This window comes from Haplochromis burtoni, unplaced genomic scaffold (assembly GCF_018398535.1).
Source record: "Haplochromis burtoni strain Fernald_Lab_line unplaced genomic scaffold, NCSU_Asbu1 Contig_288, whole genome shotgun sequence".
In the NCBI taxonomy this organism is placed as follows: domain Eukaryota; kingdom Metazoa; phylum Chordata; class Actinopteri; order Cichliformes; family Cichlidae; genus Haplochromis; species Haplochromis burtoni.
Window position 1 is genome coordinate 757,998 of NW_024582649.1, and position 16,958 is coordinate 774,955.

The following is a 16,958-nucleotide window of genomic DNA, read 5'->3' on the forward strand; positions in this document are numbered from 1 at the left end:
CTCCAGCAACCACTTTTCCGAGAATACGCGCTTCTTTTGCGGTTCGGACTCCTTCTGACATTTCTTTGGAGGTGGAGGAACACCAAAGTAATTGCTTAAAGGAGTTTGCTTCTTCGACATCTTTAAGAGTTCTAAACAAATGTCTGTCCTCCTCCAGAAAATCTTATGTGCGCAAACGCGCGTTGCAACTTCTTTTATTTTGACAGTGAATGCGCACCTGCGTACCACTTATGTGCACCCCTGATTATAGCTGACATTTATTTTCATTAGATTTGACCAAGGCAATCGATGAACAAACGTTTCTTCTGTCACTGACAAATTTTCTGTGTCTTTGCAGTAATCCAGAGTATAAAGACACACCCATGGACATTGCCCAGCTGCCAAACCTGCCTGAGAAAGCTTCAGAGTCGTCTGAAACTTCAGACTCTGAGTCCGAGTCCAAAGAAAACTCAGGTGGGTAGAAAAGGGAGAACAGAGGAGCAACATATAGTTGCTAAATGAAAAAAAAAAAATAGGTTTTACATATAGTTGATATATTTGACAGTATTTGGAGTAATCTGCTGGCCTCTAGTGCATAGCCTGAGTCCTGCCATCATTTTCTTCAGCCACAGTTTGAAGAAGAGCAAAGATTAAAAAGCCGTATGAGTTCTGCTTACCATCATGTCCATTCAGTCACATTTTAATGGAGATAGGCATCAGCGTCATTTATATTTTGTGTATTCTTTTCTTTTTTTTGTTTTTGCTCCTCTGGATTCCGTTGGATCTAGAGGGCCTCTGACAAAACTGATCTTTGACCTTATCCCAAACGTAACAGCTCCTAGATGGCAAAGCCTATGTAAAATAAAAAGAGTGAACCAAAAAGATATAAATCAGATCATATTCTTACATTGTATAAATATTAGAATAGTTACAATATTGCACAAAATGCTTCTAAAACCTACATGATTCCTTAACAGCACCTGTTCAAATACAACCAGAAAAAAGAAATATGGTTTGAAGAAGAGAAGCCAAAGATATTTTATCAGCTGGTGCCAGTGTGCTGACTTTGCCAGGCTGAAATGTCTTGAATGCCAACAGCTGCAGGGACTGGGCGCTCACTGGCAGTGTTGCAAACTGCGACAAAATGACAAAATGACAAAATATGGTACAGCTGCACAGCATCACACAATGCCTCCAAACTTCACACATCACAAAATCCTGCAAAATGCCTCAAATAAAGGCCACAATACACAAACACCCTCCAAGAAATGCACCAAAATGGCACAAAGGAAATAACACATTCTGCTCATCGTTGGAGATCTGCAAATCACAAAGGTTTAGGCGATGCCATCTCAGTCCTGTAGGCAGGGGAATCTTCTTTTGTGTGAAAAACAATTCTAGAAAATATTTTTAAATGAATAACATTTCTTCAGGGATAAATTCTGTGCTACTACTTTTTCTTTGTGTGTAGTTTAGGTCATAAAACAGCTTAATTACAATATTTGACAGTGAGTACTAAAACAGGAGACTATAATAAATCTGCTTTTCATCACCCTTGACACTACAGACACTGTAGTGCTGCTGTTAGTTTGAAATTTATTTTGTTCCCACTACAGAGGCTGTCCAAACTTCCTAGTCCCATTGATTCGCTGCAACAGATCAGTAAAGAAACACGATTACAGACCTCGATACAAAATGCTGGAATAACATCTGGAAGCAGAAGATATTGTATTAGACTAAGAAAAAGGGAGCTCTGTTCAGTGAATGCACTTGTCAGCAGTCTTGAGTCATTTGTTTGTGCAGACATGGCACACCAAAAATGAAGGAGGGCTTTGCCGTAAACCTAAAAAGCAACACTCAGCTTCTCAGATTCTTGGTATAACATTGTCTGCACACGCACAAGTACAAACTTCATCAGTCTTATATGTCAGCTGAGGGGATAAAGACTTCTCTCTCTCAGGTTTGCCTACTTGTATTTCTTTATTGGATACAGAGAGGTAAGAAACTTCCTTGGAATTTTAACTCAGGCTAGTCATTTCATATCGTGTCAGAGCAAACCAGCTGATAAAACTTCCAGCCAACCACTCTGACAACTACCATTTTAACCATTTTAGGCTTGACTGATGAGGTAAAGACCCTGCAATAATATGTTGGGGCTGTTGTTGTAATTTGGTGCTATATAAATAAATTGTTTTAGACCTCGAATCGGTATTAAAAAAACATGACTGTATAGTGTTTTTAATAGTCTGGAAAAAAAAAATGCCCGATGGCATCTGGTGCTTAAGAGGTATTAATTCTAAATTTTGAATTTGAAAATCAAAACTAGAACCCCGAATTGGATAAGCGGGAGGTAATAGATTGATGGAGAAGCCAAAACTTTCTGTTAAATATTTTGGAAACTGTTCACTAGATTAAACAAATTCATCAGAATCAATTTACTAGATACACAAGGATGCCTCACAGGTGATGCCTCACCTGAGATCTTGAAAACACTGATATCTGATTTCAGATCTAGAAACAGAAAACAAGGATTTTATTCACCTTGTGTCACCAGCATTTTAAGCAGCAGATAATAGTGAAGGAGACAAAGCTCAAAGCAGTGTCATTACAGCTGAATTTAAAGCAAGCCTGGGCCTCCACCTTGAGCGTAATATTATCAAGTCCACCAGCCTGTGCTGGCATGATGGGAATCAGTGCCAGCTGTTATTCTTGCTGGAGGAGAGTGGTTCTGGCACACTGTTGGCTGTAAACTGACGCCAGCTGCTGCAGGAAGTGTCCAGCTTCAGCTCCAACAGGCCTGCGATGCCCCAGTTTGACATATTTTAAAATGAGATATCTGCTCTTTGACATTTGTTCTCTTAAGATGCAATGTATGTACAGAAGGAGAGCCTATGAATAAAGATGTCTAAAATGGCAAACAAAGTTATCTTTACCCCCCTTTTTTTTTTTTGTGGGGCAGAATACAGCAGATTGTCTGTCACATGCAAAATTGGCATACCATAATCTAATAAGTTTTACTTACCCTACGTTACTACTGTGAATTATTACAACAATATGGATTAATCCGCAGCTGAAAATCCTTCCCATCAAATACCTCCTGATTCACAAATAAAATAAATAAAAAATTGAAGTAATGTAAAAATGCATGCTCAGTGTCGTTGCCAACGACACTGGGACAGAAGAGCAGCAGTGTTGTGTATTAACTAGCCTTGTCAGATGCATTTACAGAGAAACCAGTCAGAATTAAATAAGAAAATGAGCAGCATAATTCAAGATGTCCTCGACCTGATAGCACTATCCAAAGATTGGGTATCAGATACGCATACTGCCAAAAGTATTCACTCACCCATTCAAATGACTGAGTTCAGGCAATCCAGTCACTTCCATGACCACGTAAAATCAATCACCTAGGCATGCAGACTGCTTCCACAAACATTTGTGAAAGAATGGGCCACTCAGAGGAGCTCAGTAAATTACAGAATATTACCAACTTTCTGAGTTAAGAGCTTCTGTGAAAAGAACTGTTATCGGCTGAGCAAGACTTTTTGAACAATTTCATTCTGCCAACTTTATGGGAACAGTTTGGGGATGTACCCTTCCGGTTCCAACAGGACTGCACACCAGTGCACAAAGCAAGGTCCATAAAGACATGGCCTGCACAAAGTTCTGACCTCAACCCAATAGAACACCTTTCAGATGAATTAGGGCAGAGACTGTGAGCCAGGTCTTCTTCTCCAATATGAGTGTCTTACCTTACAAAAGCACTTCTGGAAGAATGGTCCAAAATTCCCATAAAGACGCTCCTAAACCTTGTGAAAAGCCTTGGTAAAATGGTAAATGTGGTTCTTATACAGTGCTTTTCTACACTACCCGCACACTCAAAGTGTGCTATACAATATATTCTCAGAAGAGCTGTAGCTGTTATACCTAAACCCTGTGGATTAAGAATGGGATGTCACTCAAGTTTTGTGTGTGAAGGCAGACAAGTGAATACTTTTGGCAATATAGTGTATTTCACAGTGTAGTTGTTGAAATGTCTTCTTCATGTGATCTCATGGTCTATGAAAATACTTGACTCCATTTTATTGTGAAATGATATTTCATTTATATTGAACCTCCCTGGTTGGGAGGAACCTTTAAGACTACCGGTCCATTTTTAATTTTCAGGCTTGGAATACATCTGTTTTGCTTGGAAAGCCCACTTAATGGAGATACAAGGTTTCCCCCAGACAAAGCAATTGAGTCGACATTTCGGATGCCATTAGGGAGTCTTAGCTCTGCCAGCTGGGCAGCCGCTGGCCTGGCCTATGTGTGTGCTGGCAGAGTTTAAAGTGTGTATGTGTTGTGTGTGTAATGGGCTAGACAGAGCCAACATGCCTGAACAGAAGCAGCTATGGATACTGAGCACACATCAGTGCATCCAGAAAACAACACATGGAATACCTGTCCTGAAAAATGTAAGGGGGCATGCAGAATTACGCAGGTATTCAATGGCAGTGTTGGCAAGTCAGTCTGACACACTCACTGGATGGAGTGCCAAGACACTTGTGTTTCCAAGAGTATAAATCTTATTGTTTTTTTAGGGAAACTCTTCACTGTTACAACATCAGGATAAATTTTTCCACAACATTGGAGCATAATTTTTATGTCAGTGCATCAAAGTTTTTGATTCACTCCATATCAAAGCAATTAACAAATCTAATGATTTTCTTTTCCATTACTAAAGCCACACCTCTATATCATGAATGTGAGTTCACATGGTTCAGATGGTTAATGGACTGTAATTAACAAGTAAATTAATGGTTGAAACGATGGTGCACAGCATTAGTTCAAGCAGGTTATGAAGTCAGGATCTGCCACAGCACTGGCTGCATTTGCAAATCACTTTGCAACCCATTCCTGCAACAGCTCTTCCCTTCATGCTGTGTTTGACTACATCATCAATTTTATGTGTTCATGCAGTGACTTGTTGCTGCTCTGGGAAGATATCATACTGCCAAATATTAAGAATCTACTTATGTCTAGAATGGTTTCGACTGTAACTGGAATCTTCTTTTTCTGCATTATAAACAAATATTTTTTTTCGACAGACAACGAGAACACCAAGGCAGAGGAGAAGCCCGGCCACCAAACAGAACACAGTGAGGACCCAGAGACAGACAGCAAACGTCAGCAGCAACCCGGCCAGTCACACTGTTCATCTGAACAAGAAATGAAGCGCCAAGAAGAAGGAGATAGCTCAAGTAACCCTGAGAGCCAGGACAGTGATGACAGTCTGGAACCTTCAGATGGAGAGGGTGAGGAGCAAGAAGAGGCTGGCAGAGGAGGTGGAGGGGGAGGTGGAGGTGGAGGAAGGTTGGGAAGGTTAGCAGGGCTTGGAGGATTAGGGAGTCTGGGTGCCATCGGTGGACTGGGTAACCTAGGTGGGCTTCATATTAAAGTAGAGCACTACGGAGAAGGGGAAGACGTACAGCTGCGTAGCTCCCAAACGTCTTCATCAGAAGAGGAAGGAGAAGAAGAAGAGGAGGATGAAGAAGATGACGAGGATGACAATGGGTGCGTGCAAGATTGTGACAGTGTCAATGCTGGTAGCAAGCTGCAGAAAAGGCGAAAGAGGAGGAAAGTGCAGAAATGGGATGGCTCACGAAGCAGGAGGCTTCGTCTGTCTTCAACTACACCCAGTCCCATAGCAATAGGCGATACCACTCCGCTAGTCGACCCCTCCCAAGCCACAACCGCAACCTCCACCCATCTCTTAGCCTCATCTGGCTCCCCAAACAGTGCAAATGCAGCATCCTCAGTTCTGAAGATTAAGACAGAGATGGCAGAACCAATAAACTTTGACAATGACAGCAGCATCTGGAACTACCCTCCCAACAGGGAAATTTCCAGAAACGAGTCTCCATACAGCATGACCTCCAAGCCATCTGCTCCAGGGAGCCACGAGACCTTCCCCTCACCACAGGGAGGATCTCTCCAGGTAGCCATTCCTGACTCTGTCCTCACCCCTCCTGGAACTGAGGGAGGAGCAGGAGGAGTGAGGAAACCCCCTTACAATGGAAGCTCAGCCCCATCCTCTGCCTCCAGCGCTGTAAGCTTAGCTCCTCCTTCCAGCGCCTCCTCTGCCGACCCCCTATCCCCTCCCCTTTCTGCATCCCCACGGGACAAGCAACAAGGCACTCCCACCACCTCTTCTTCCTCATCTTCTTCTTCATCCTCCTCAACCTCTTCTTCTTCACTGCTGTACTCTGGGGACCTTGAAGCACTTCAGCGCCTGCAAGCTGGTAACGTGGTGCTTCCGCTGGTCCACAGAGTCACAGGTACTCTGGCCTCCACCAGCACGACAGCTCCACGGGTCTACACCACTGGGACCATCAGGTATGCGCCAGCGGACGTAACTCTGGCTATGGCACAAGGCAACCTCCTCCCTAATGCTGCCATGAACTTTGTTGACGGCTCAGGGTTCGGCCTGGACCCTAAGACACCCATGGAGATGCTCTACCATCATGTCCACAGGCTCAACATGTCTGCTGCGGCAGCTGCTGGCCCCTTTGTCGGATCTCCTACTGCCACAGGTGGGAACGGTGCCCTTGGAGGTCAGATGCCAACAACAGCCAATGTTTTCACCACGGCAGAGGGACTGTTCTCAACGCTACCATTCCCAGTGTACAGCAACGGGATCCATACCACGCAGACAACACTGGAGAGGAAGGAGGATTAGCAGAAAGTATCCAAGACCGCATTACTGTGTTTTCGGAATCAACAACTGTGTCAAAGACTGCTCACTAGTAAATAAAAATGAAAGACTATTTACTTGTTTTATCAACACGGTTTAGCACTGTGTTTCCGAGAGAAGAGAAAGGAAAGGATGACAGATGTACTCTAGCACTTTGAATCTCAGAAACTGAGCTTGCGTAACAGACGTGACCCTCAAACTTGTCCCCCTTTTCTATCTGTTTTCTCTCTCCTCCTCATCCTCTTCTCCTCTCTCAGTCTCTCGCTTTGCTCCCGTTTCTTGCGATCAGCAACTCTTTTCTCTTGAACAAAAAAACCCCAGACTATTCTTTATTGTAAAGAACCCCTTTTTTGCCTACAGAGAATTCATATTGCCTAAGGACTCAGTTGGAGCCTGATGGGGATAATTTTTATTATTTGACTTGTTTCTGTTGCATCTTTATAAAGATGTGGATTGTGTGTATTTAAAGGAGGACGGTACAGGGATTTGTAACAGACAGAGAACTCTATGTGGCGTTCCTTCTTATGTATCTTGATGTGATCAAGGCTTGAAAAGAACGTTTTTAAACCGAGAGGACGGTGCTCTCTTGCGCCCCACAAAGGTCTCAGAGATAATCTTTTGAAAAAAGGTTTTTTGAGAAAGTTTCTCAATTGAGGGAATAGTTTAGTGAATTAATGCTGTTTTTTTCTTTTACTTTTATCCTTTTTTTTATATATATAAAATATTCTAGCTCAGATTTCACTTACGAATCAAGCATTAAAAAGAAAAACAAAAAAAAAAGCAATTTCAGCCGGGTAATGACCTGTGAATTATCGAATGTTACTACTTCCTCTTTTATCCCAGGAGTTTACCTACAGGTCTCGCACCAAACATAGCCTCCTCTACACCTCTTCCCATCTCAATCTGTCGCTCTCTCTCTTATCTTTCACGCTGTCTGCCTGACCTTTCATGTTTCTGTCCACATTTCTTCCTGTCAATTCTACAGATTTGTGGTGCTACCGACCGTCCAGTAACCCTGATTCAGCTGGCTGATGTGGGTACTGTAAACAAACCCACAGCTCGTTGATAGACTGATATCATTTTTTTTATTTTTTAGAGGGGGGGAAAGATTTTAAAGTTTGTTTTTGTTTGTTTGTTTGTTTGTTTGTTTGTTTGTTTGTTTTTCTGACCTTCAGGAAAGTCAGAAACACAGGAAAAACCTGTAAATCAGCAACATTATCTCCATGTTTCACCTACATGTCCCTCTCCATTCTGATTGGGCCACAAGGGGCAGCGCAACATGGAGTTGATTGGTTGAATTTTTGGCTGTACAGTGTTGTTTTTATTTGTATGTATTTTTTTTAACTTAATCACATTAAATGCTCAGTGAGACTGAGTCTAATTAGCTAGCAGCACTAACTTAAGAAATGAATGTTGACAACCTTGACCGGTTCTTGTTTAATCACTGTTTTGTTATGCAGTTACTTTATTCCTTGCTCCCCCCCCCCTCTCTTCTCCTCTTCTTCTTCCTTAACCAGAACCACCTCCGCAAGATATTCCTAAAAAAAAAAATCCACTCTCTTCCATCTCATCGCCGGACCCTGTGATTAAAAACCACATATCAATAAGGAGATTGTAATAAAGACATGCATTTTCAATCAATCTATCAAACAATCAATCTAATAACTATAAGAAAAAAATGAATATGCGTTTGTTTTTTTGAGGAAGAAAAAAATCACATTCCTTTAAACAATGTTGTCTTTGTCATTGTTCTTGTGTTTCGTGTTCTTTTCTTCCCCGAGTCTACGTTGCCAAAAAAGAGAAAAAAAAAGAATTGCTTAATCTCACAAGTTTAGTGTTTGAAAAGCACTGTGATTCTTGTTCATTTGTGTTTTTATTTCTTCTACTTTTTTGGTAATAAGAGAAAAAAGAGGATAAGTAATAATTAAAACAGTATAAAAACTGTCACACCATCCATCTTTTTAAAGCTGACAGCCCCGTCTTTGCCATCCTGCCATCCTTATTACCCAGTGTGATTAAGACGTAAAAATGTGTTACCAATGTGTTTAGTGTCACTGGCTGTCAAAAAGTCTTTCATGGCGACTTCTCTCTCTGTGTGTGTTGACTATATGCAGTATATACTGAGCTACTGTAGCTGTTTTTGTCCTTTGTCTTCTCTGTGCTCTATCTCTAGTGTGGGGGAAAGGAGAGGGGAGGGGCTAGAGGGAAAAGGAGGTGGAGTCTATGGGATGATTGACATCCCCCCAAAAAACAACAGCTCCTTGTCTCTCTTACTCCTTCTCTTTGTCTTTCTCCCTCTATCAGCAGTCTTAGTGAAACCAGTGGAGGTTCGTGGAATTTCGTGTTCGGTGGCCTTTGCAAAAAGCAAAAAAAAAAAAAAAGTTTGCAGAGTCCACCTTTTCTTTCGCTGCTTCCTTTTTGTCTTTGTAAAACCTTTTGATTTTGTTTTCTAATCCTTCTCTATCTTTCTCTCTGCTATTGCTTTTTGCTGTTGTGTAGTCTTATACAAACCTCTTTATCTCACTGTCTTTTCTCTCAGAGATGAAAAGATTCTCTAACTAGCTCAAAGGTTTATGGAGCCATGTTTTTGCCACTAAGGAATTCTGGGAATCAAAGTTTCCTGCTATTATTAGATAACTAATAAATATTTACAGTATATTAGAAACAAATTATGACAAAGAAAAGCCTAAAGTAAGATTTTAGCTGTAGATTTATGACCCAGACAAATGCCTCAGCTGTGAAACCTTTTCCCAGGATCCCTTTGGGCTTCTTGTGTGCATTGGGTGTATTTCATTGGTTCCCACCAAAACTTGTTGACTTCCTGCGCAAACTTCTCTCACGGGACAAACAAAGTTAAACAAGTGGTTCATGGGGGAAGAAAAAAAAATCACGGTAGTCTTTCAGGACACGTAATAAAAAAATGATTTTAAAGATTTCTAAAATAACTAAAAGAAGAAAAAAATATTTCGCACTATAAATCTATTTTTATAGGTGTTTTGGAAAACTGAACTGCATGTTTAGTAAGTTTGTCCGATGCATTTCTCATAGTCGAACCCTCGTTTTTTGTTGTTCTGTTTGTTTTTATTTTCAGTTGAGCAGTTTCTTTTTTCTTCTTCTTCTTTTTTCAAAGTCTGTCGAGCCCAGTCTGTTATCAAACCGACCCGGGCCTCTCATCACCCCTTCACATCAGGAAAACCAATCTGTAGGTTGTGTGCTGTCTGTGAAGAATCGATGTCTTGTTACTGCAACTAATGTGTACAACAACGAAACAAATCCAGGTTAAGAAATTGAACAATGTGCTTATTTTGTTTTTGCGCTCAAGTAAGAGGAATGTGGTTTGGGCCACCCGACCTGCCAGTTTATTGTCGGGTTGTTTGTGGTTGAATGTTAAATTTGTCATTTTGGGAGCATTTTGCTGCTCCTCTAGATTTTAGCATTTTCTACTTTTTGGCAGTTTTGCATGAAAAGTGGGGGGATGGGGCATAGGTGAATGACGCTGCTGCCCCGTTTGGTAAAGAATCGGGCACGAGATATAGTGTAGGTGGTGATGACAGCGGTGGGTGTTGATAGTGGTGCGGGGTGGGTGGGGGAATACATAACTCAGATGAAAACCAGGAAATACACCCACATGTAACAAAAAACCAAACAGCCAGTCCAAGCTGTTTCAATGTTTTTTCTGTGTTTTATGTCGAAAAATGAAAACTTTGCTGGTGATTTTAAAAACTTAAAAACCTTAATCACATCTGCTGTCAAAAATACATAGTGTTTAAGAAATACAAATATTGAAAAATCACTTCATTTACCTGTGAAAAAACTGTGTCTGTGTTTTTAACTATTTCTTGTACAATTATACAGATTCTTTTATGAGGAACTTGGTGCCAAGTAGCTGAAATACGGGAGAGAGGGAATCTCTTATTATCAATGTTAACAGTGTTATAAAATTCTAAATACAAACAAATTAAAATATTAAAAAAGAGAAAACTATGGTACATTTCTATTTTTTTCCCCCTCTCAGAAGAGTGGGGGGAACTCATGACTAACTGATGCTAACTTTGAGTGCCTGGCTTATTTTTTTTATTATTATTTTTGAAAGACATCTTTTTGAGTTCATTTACCATGAATAATGCTGCAAATCCGAAAATGTACATACTTCATTTTTATAGCAGTTGTTCTTTTATAAGTTTGCTAGGTTCTCATCCGTTCAGAGGAACATGTCATATACATGGTTGTCTTTCTGTAACCCGGTTTTGACCATCTTACAGGTGCCATATTCATAATAAAATTTTCTCTCAAATTTGTTACCAGATTGCATCATTTCTTCTGTTTGACACATTCAGCCATCCCGCCTCTCGCCAGAATACTGGATAATGTTACATCTCAGGCTGCCAGGTTTTCTCTTCTTTCGTCTTTCTTTTCTTGCTCTTCCTTAGCTGTTGGTTTTTTGGTTTCTTGTCAGAAAGTATCTGAGCTTTATGAAAATGTCTGAGCTCAGTTAAGTATTTTACAGATACATGGATGGACTTTATTAAATTACAACATTTTATGCATTCGGAGATAATAAACAAAAAAGATCTGGTCCTTCGCAGGTTCCAAATTTACGCTATATTGCCAAAAGTATTCACTCGTCTGCCTTCACACACATATGAACTTGATTGACATCCCATAGGGTTTAATGTGATGTTGACTCACCAACACTTCGAAGACTGCGAAGACTTCCCACGAGGTTTAGGATCCAGAAGAGCATTTGTGAGGTCAGACACTCGTAGTGGATGAAAAGGCCTGGTTTGCTGTTTCTGCTCTAATTCATCCCAAAGGTGTTGAGGTCAGGCCAGTCAGTTTCTTCCATATCAAACTCACTCATCCATGTCTTTATGAAACTTGGTTTGTTCACTGGTGCGCAGTCATGTTGAAACAGGAAGGGGCCATCTTCAAACTGTTCCCACAAAGTTGCCAGCATGAAATTGTCCAAAATATCTTGGTATGTTGCATCATTAAGACTTTCTTTCACTGGAACTAAGGGGTCGAGCCCAAATCCTGAACAACAACCCCACACCATCATGCTCCCTCTATAAAACTTTACACTTCAGTTAGACAAGTACAGTTCTCCTTGCAACAGCCAAACCCAGTCGCCCATCAGATTGCCAAACGGAGAAGCATGATTTGTCGCTCCAGACAACACATCTCCACTGCTCAAGATTCCAGCAATACCATGCTTTACACCACTGCGTGTTATTGAGCTTATCTGAAGTCTGAGTCTGCAGAAGGTTTGGGACCTCTATGCACATCACCATCCGCTGACCCCCCTCTGTGATTTTACTACCACTTTGTGACCAAGTTGCTGTCTTTCCCGGATGGCAAGGAAGATTCATAGACGTTGTTAAGGAGGGCATGCAGAGGCGGTTGATGTGACAGTAGGGGATGCTGGAATAGGGTGAGATGGAAGGAGATGATCTGTTGTGACAACGCCTAAAGAAAAAGAAAGAAGTAACTTCAGATGAAAAACAACCTAATACACTATTTTGACAATATAATGTATTTCAGTGTGGTTGCTGAAACAGAGATTAAGCCAAAAGTCTAGGAACATCCTGTGGAAAAACAGGCTGTTTCTACACTAACACTACACTAAGTACGTTCTATGAATCAGTAGCTTGCAAAACAATCATTACTAGCAGTAAATTGAAATAATCGTTTTTTTGGATGACTTTATGATTACCTCACATTATTGTAGAGCCGTTTTGGTCAACTTTTATTTATAACATTACTTCAATTCACTGAGGGTTGCAGAGGCAATTGTTTATGAGCAGCTCTCTTATGGTCCCATCATAGCATTTCAATGAGGTTGAGTTTTTGGCTTTGACTGAGCCATTGCAAAAAGGCTCAGTCACAAAGTATTTCCAGCCATTGTAATTTTGCTAGTGATTCTCCTATTGCATGACTCAGTTTTTGTCAGGCTTTAGATGTCAGACAGATAGTCTCCCATTTAGAATACTTTGATATATGGAGGAGTTCATGGTCAACTCAATGACTGGTGAGTACCTAAATCATTACCCCTCCACCACTGTGCTTTAATCCTGTTTTGTTTGGTTTTTTTGTGCAATTTTTCTTTGCATTGCACAGTCTGACCTTGTGATGAATTTTCCAAGGGTTAAGCAACAACTTGTTTCGCACTTTTAAATAGACTTTCTCACTGTAAAATGATGGCCTTCATACTGTTTGGACATGGCCTTATAACCCTTGCAAAATTGATGGATAGCAACAGTTGCTTTTCTAAGATCATCCTTGAGATAATGTTAACACACACTTGAGCGTTCCGGACTAGCAAACTGCCAAAACCTTTGCCTTTATAGAGGAGCTCACACCTGCTGATGATCAGCTAATCAAATGCATTAGCAGCGCCTGGCTGCTCCTTAGTCTCCAAAGTCTCTCTAATTGTTTTTGATAAATAAATACTGACATGGTGTAATATGTCATGTGCTGGTATTCAGGTTGTATTTTGAGACCTAGTGTAAGATTTAATATGTCCTGATATCTAATTCAGTTGTAGAATTGGGTCCAAAACTTCGTCCCTTCAGGTCCCAAAGTCAAACGAACACTCCGGCATGACTGAGAGGTAAAAACTGTCTAAATTCTTTCATCTTTAATAAAATGATCAGCGTTGCTGCTTTAGCAGGTGTAACAATTAAGTTTAACATCCAGGCATCCATGAAAACAGAATTTATTAAATTAATGGAGTTACAAGTTAGCAGGAAGTAAGCTCGCTACTTTCCACCTAAACATGATATTGCATGTTCTGACTGAGAGATTTCTGAAAAAATTAAAAAAGTACAGCTCAGCTGTCACTTCCAACATAAATGAAGACAGAAAACTAAACAGCTGTGACATTTGTAGGGTTACTGAAGTTGGGCTAGCTGGTATATAATGATGTGCTATGTGATCGCTAGCGACACAAGCAAAACATAAACATAGTGAAGCTGGAGGATGAACGCTAACTTTTTTCCACTCAATAAAAGTTAACGTGAGGGTTCCTGATAGTTTGGGATAAATGCAATCGCATGGCAGGATGCTGTAAACGGGCGAAACTTTAGTCAGGAGAACAACTGAGATAATCCATCCACAATATGAGGTTAGTCATTAATATACTGCAACAACATGGGAATAGAGCAGCTGCGAGAGAATTCAACATTAATGAATCAATGTTACGGAAGTGGAGGAAGCAAGAAGTAAAGTTGGACTTATCTGACTGTTTTGTTTCGCTTTATGTACCTTATGTATGAAAACAGACCCATTCATCGACAGTGCACCTTATGGTCTGAAAAATACGGTAGTTGAGACTATACTATGGATGCACACTACTGTGCAGAACTCTCTAGACACCCATAATTTCTCTATATTTTGTGTGGAAAGAGACAGCGTTTGTCTTTTTTTTAAAAGTAGTCTTGAGCAATAGTTCTCCAGGCACAGGCACTGAATTCAAATATGAAATTTTTGGTTCAAGTCGCTGTCAATACCATGTGCCTGGAGGAGGTCAAGAAAGAGGTACAACTGTGTGTCTTCTACAGCTATCTGTAAAACATGGTGAAGACTCGGTCATGGGCTGGGGCTTTATTTCACCTGGTGGAGTTTCGAATCTTTTAAAAATTATTGGAATCCTGAACACAGAAAACTACCGTCAACTGTAATCCACCATGCAATACAATCTCCAAAGCACCTGATTAGTAGCTGCTTAAAGTTTAAGCATGACAATTAACTCACTGCCAACAGATTTTTGTGATCACAATTTCAAAGAACTTGAAGTAACATCAGCAATGCTCTATCAGAAGCATTCATTGCATTGCAAAAAGACTTGGATATACCACGCTTACCAGCCATTTTCAGTGACACCCATGAAAAGCTTCATTGAAAAATGACAAAAAGGGGAGACTGAAAATCGGCTCTACCACAGCGTTTGTATTTTTTCAAACATAAAGCAGTTAATCGAAAGATGAAGACTGAATAACCAAGAATGGCAAATCTATCATGAAGTTAATATCAGTCTATTTCTTCATTTCTGCATCCAGTCCATTTCTTTACTTCCATGTTATTATCTTTCTCTCCTTTTTGCCTGTAACGTTTCCCCTCCTCCATCCACTCCTCCTCTACATGCAGTAATAAGAGCAGAGAGGTCAGTCATTCGACCCTCTGAGGCCGACCAGCCAACTTTAAATATTTCACACAATTTTAAATGAGCGCACATGAATCATAGATCACAGGCTGCACTGGTGAGCGTACTTGTGTGTGTGTGCGTTTGTGGGTGTATGTGTGTGTGTGTGTTGAGGTGCTCAAACCTGGAGCTCCTTCTAATAACCTCTGGCTGTCTGTCTCAGTGAGGAGGTCTGATGTGGAATTTAGATCCAACGGTGCCAGTCGCTCACCGGAGGCGTAACGAGCGGCCTTTCATCATTGGCCGTGATGGACGGATGATGAAACAAAGCGTTAGGGATGAAAACCCTGCCCGTTTTTCATCTGCACTTTCACTGGGGCTGATCTCTCTAATTCCCAACATGCACCAGAAGTCAAAACATCACAAAAATCTGTAGAAGTATTTTGGAGACACGCCATGGCTACTGGAGACATGATGTGACGTTTAAGTTTGTGAAGAAAAATCAGTCGTCTAATCGTCCTACAGGGAATCTGACTCTCTGAGCACTTTGATTGAATTAATTACATTTATCTGTGACCAATTCTGAGTTGAATTCTGGGATAGTTTAGTTCAGCAGTAAGTTTGGATCACAAAGTAGAGCAGAATAAAGTGCAAGAAGAGATAAACCCATCAGTACATGTTCAACCTCTGATAAGCGATAAGAAATTCTTATATTTCTAAGATACAAAACTTTGATTTTTTTCCAACCCTTTTTACATGAATGAGGAGTGGATCTCACTGGGAGACTTTGTGGATAAAGAATTGGAACTCATGTGTCATTAGCCAATAAGGGGTGGCCCATTGGGATGGCTGTGGCTGAGTAGGTAGTTCAGGACATCTGCTAACTAGAAAGCTGGTGGTTTGATCCCTTGCTGCTCCAGGCTGCATGCCTTGGGCAAGATACTGAACCCGGAGTTGCTCTTGATGTATTCATAGGAGTGCTAATGTTAGCTAGAAACTTGGACACAGAGAAAAGTGCTTGTGTGAATGGGTGAATGAAACATGTTCTATAAAGTGTTTTGAGTGCTACATAGCAGGAGTCTCAAACTTAAATGAGCTGTGGGCCACTGCTCGCACTGTCATCTCATTGGAGGGCACCTTTAGTGTTCAAGTAGTACAAAAAAAACCACCCAAGAAAACACCAACAAATATTTCTAAAAATGTAATGTTTTGTTTGTTTTTTAACTTTTAAGTTATTACATTCAGAACAGACATGACCGGGGGAAAGGGAAAGAAAGATGTAGACAAGAGAAGTTCAAGAAAAGGAGAGGGAAAGAAAAACAGAGGGGAAGGGGTGAGAAAAGACACTAAAAATCTACCAGATCACCTGCTGGAAAAAACAAAGAAAACAAGCAAAAAGAGAACAACACAGTAGGGAAACCACAGCAACAACCTAGATAAGCATAAGTAACAGTAAATAATAAATATTGAATTTTACTGAGCAGCACACAAGAATGACGACGCACAATATGTTTCGAGGCAGCAGCAAAGGAAGATAGTGTGCATCTGTGAATACCCGTGTGCATGAGTGAACTATTTGTCGTGGTTTTAGGCAAGGATTCAAGCGACACCTTGTAGAGCACTCAAACTCCGACCTTTATTATCTACTTCCTGTTTCAGAACCCCCTTTCACAATAAAACAGGTTATACTCAAACAGATTACACCACATCCTCCTTTCGCTGAAAACATCAAACTTACAAGAACATTTACTGCATATATGAAAACTGTACTCTTTTTTTTTTCTTAGAACCTTTCATAGAAACTTTTCTTTCTCTTCAACCTTTTTTCCTTTACTTTTAAACTCATGTTTTTCTTTTTTGTTTTGTTTATTTTCACAAGTCCAGTCTTTGTGGTTTTTTTGACAACCCCGCCAGCCCTAGTTCTGACAGGACCTTGGTCTTCTGTCTTAGGAGTCAGAGTTGTAGTCACCGATAGGTTTGAAGCAGGCAGGGCGTTCTCTGTTGGACTGACAGGCGTAATTGGGGTTTGTAACTTTGGTGTGGCATCTGGCAATGGCTGGAGGTGATGCCTATTTCTCCTGATGGCTCCTGAAGGGGTCTCGA

General features: G+C 40.7%; 1 protein-coding gene and 1 long non-coding RNA gene across 2 annotated transcripts in view; both read left to right on the forward strand.

Annotated features, from left to right (window-relative positions):
• The window catches only part of LOC121815739, a 24,850-nt gene that overhangs the window by 1,393 nt on the left and 6,499 nt on the right, over positions 1-16,958 (forward strand). The gene's annotated exons all lie outside the window — the stretch shown is intronic.
• On the forward strand, positions 224-11,009 carry LOC121815738 (neuronal PAS domain-containing protein 3-like). The gene is made up of 2 exons (XM_042227881.1): positions 224-453; positions 5,070-11,009. Exons 1-2 carry the CDS (start codon positions 363-365, stop codon positions 6,698-6,700), a joined length of 1,722 nt encoding a protein of 573 aa, XP_042083815.1. The 5' UTR covers positions 224-362; the 3' UTR covers positions 6,701-11,009.

Bases quoted from the DNA above. Each gene is read 5' to 3' on its own strand.
- LOC121815738 (XM_042227881.1), top strand. From the start codon at position 363: ATGGACATTGCCCAGCTGCCAAACCTGCCTGAGAAAGCTTCAGAGTCG. The intron at 454-5,069 runs GTGGGTAGAAAA...TTTTTTCGACAG, and splicing joins CGAGTCCAAAGAAAACTCAG to ACAACGAGAACACCAAGGCA.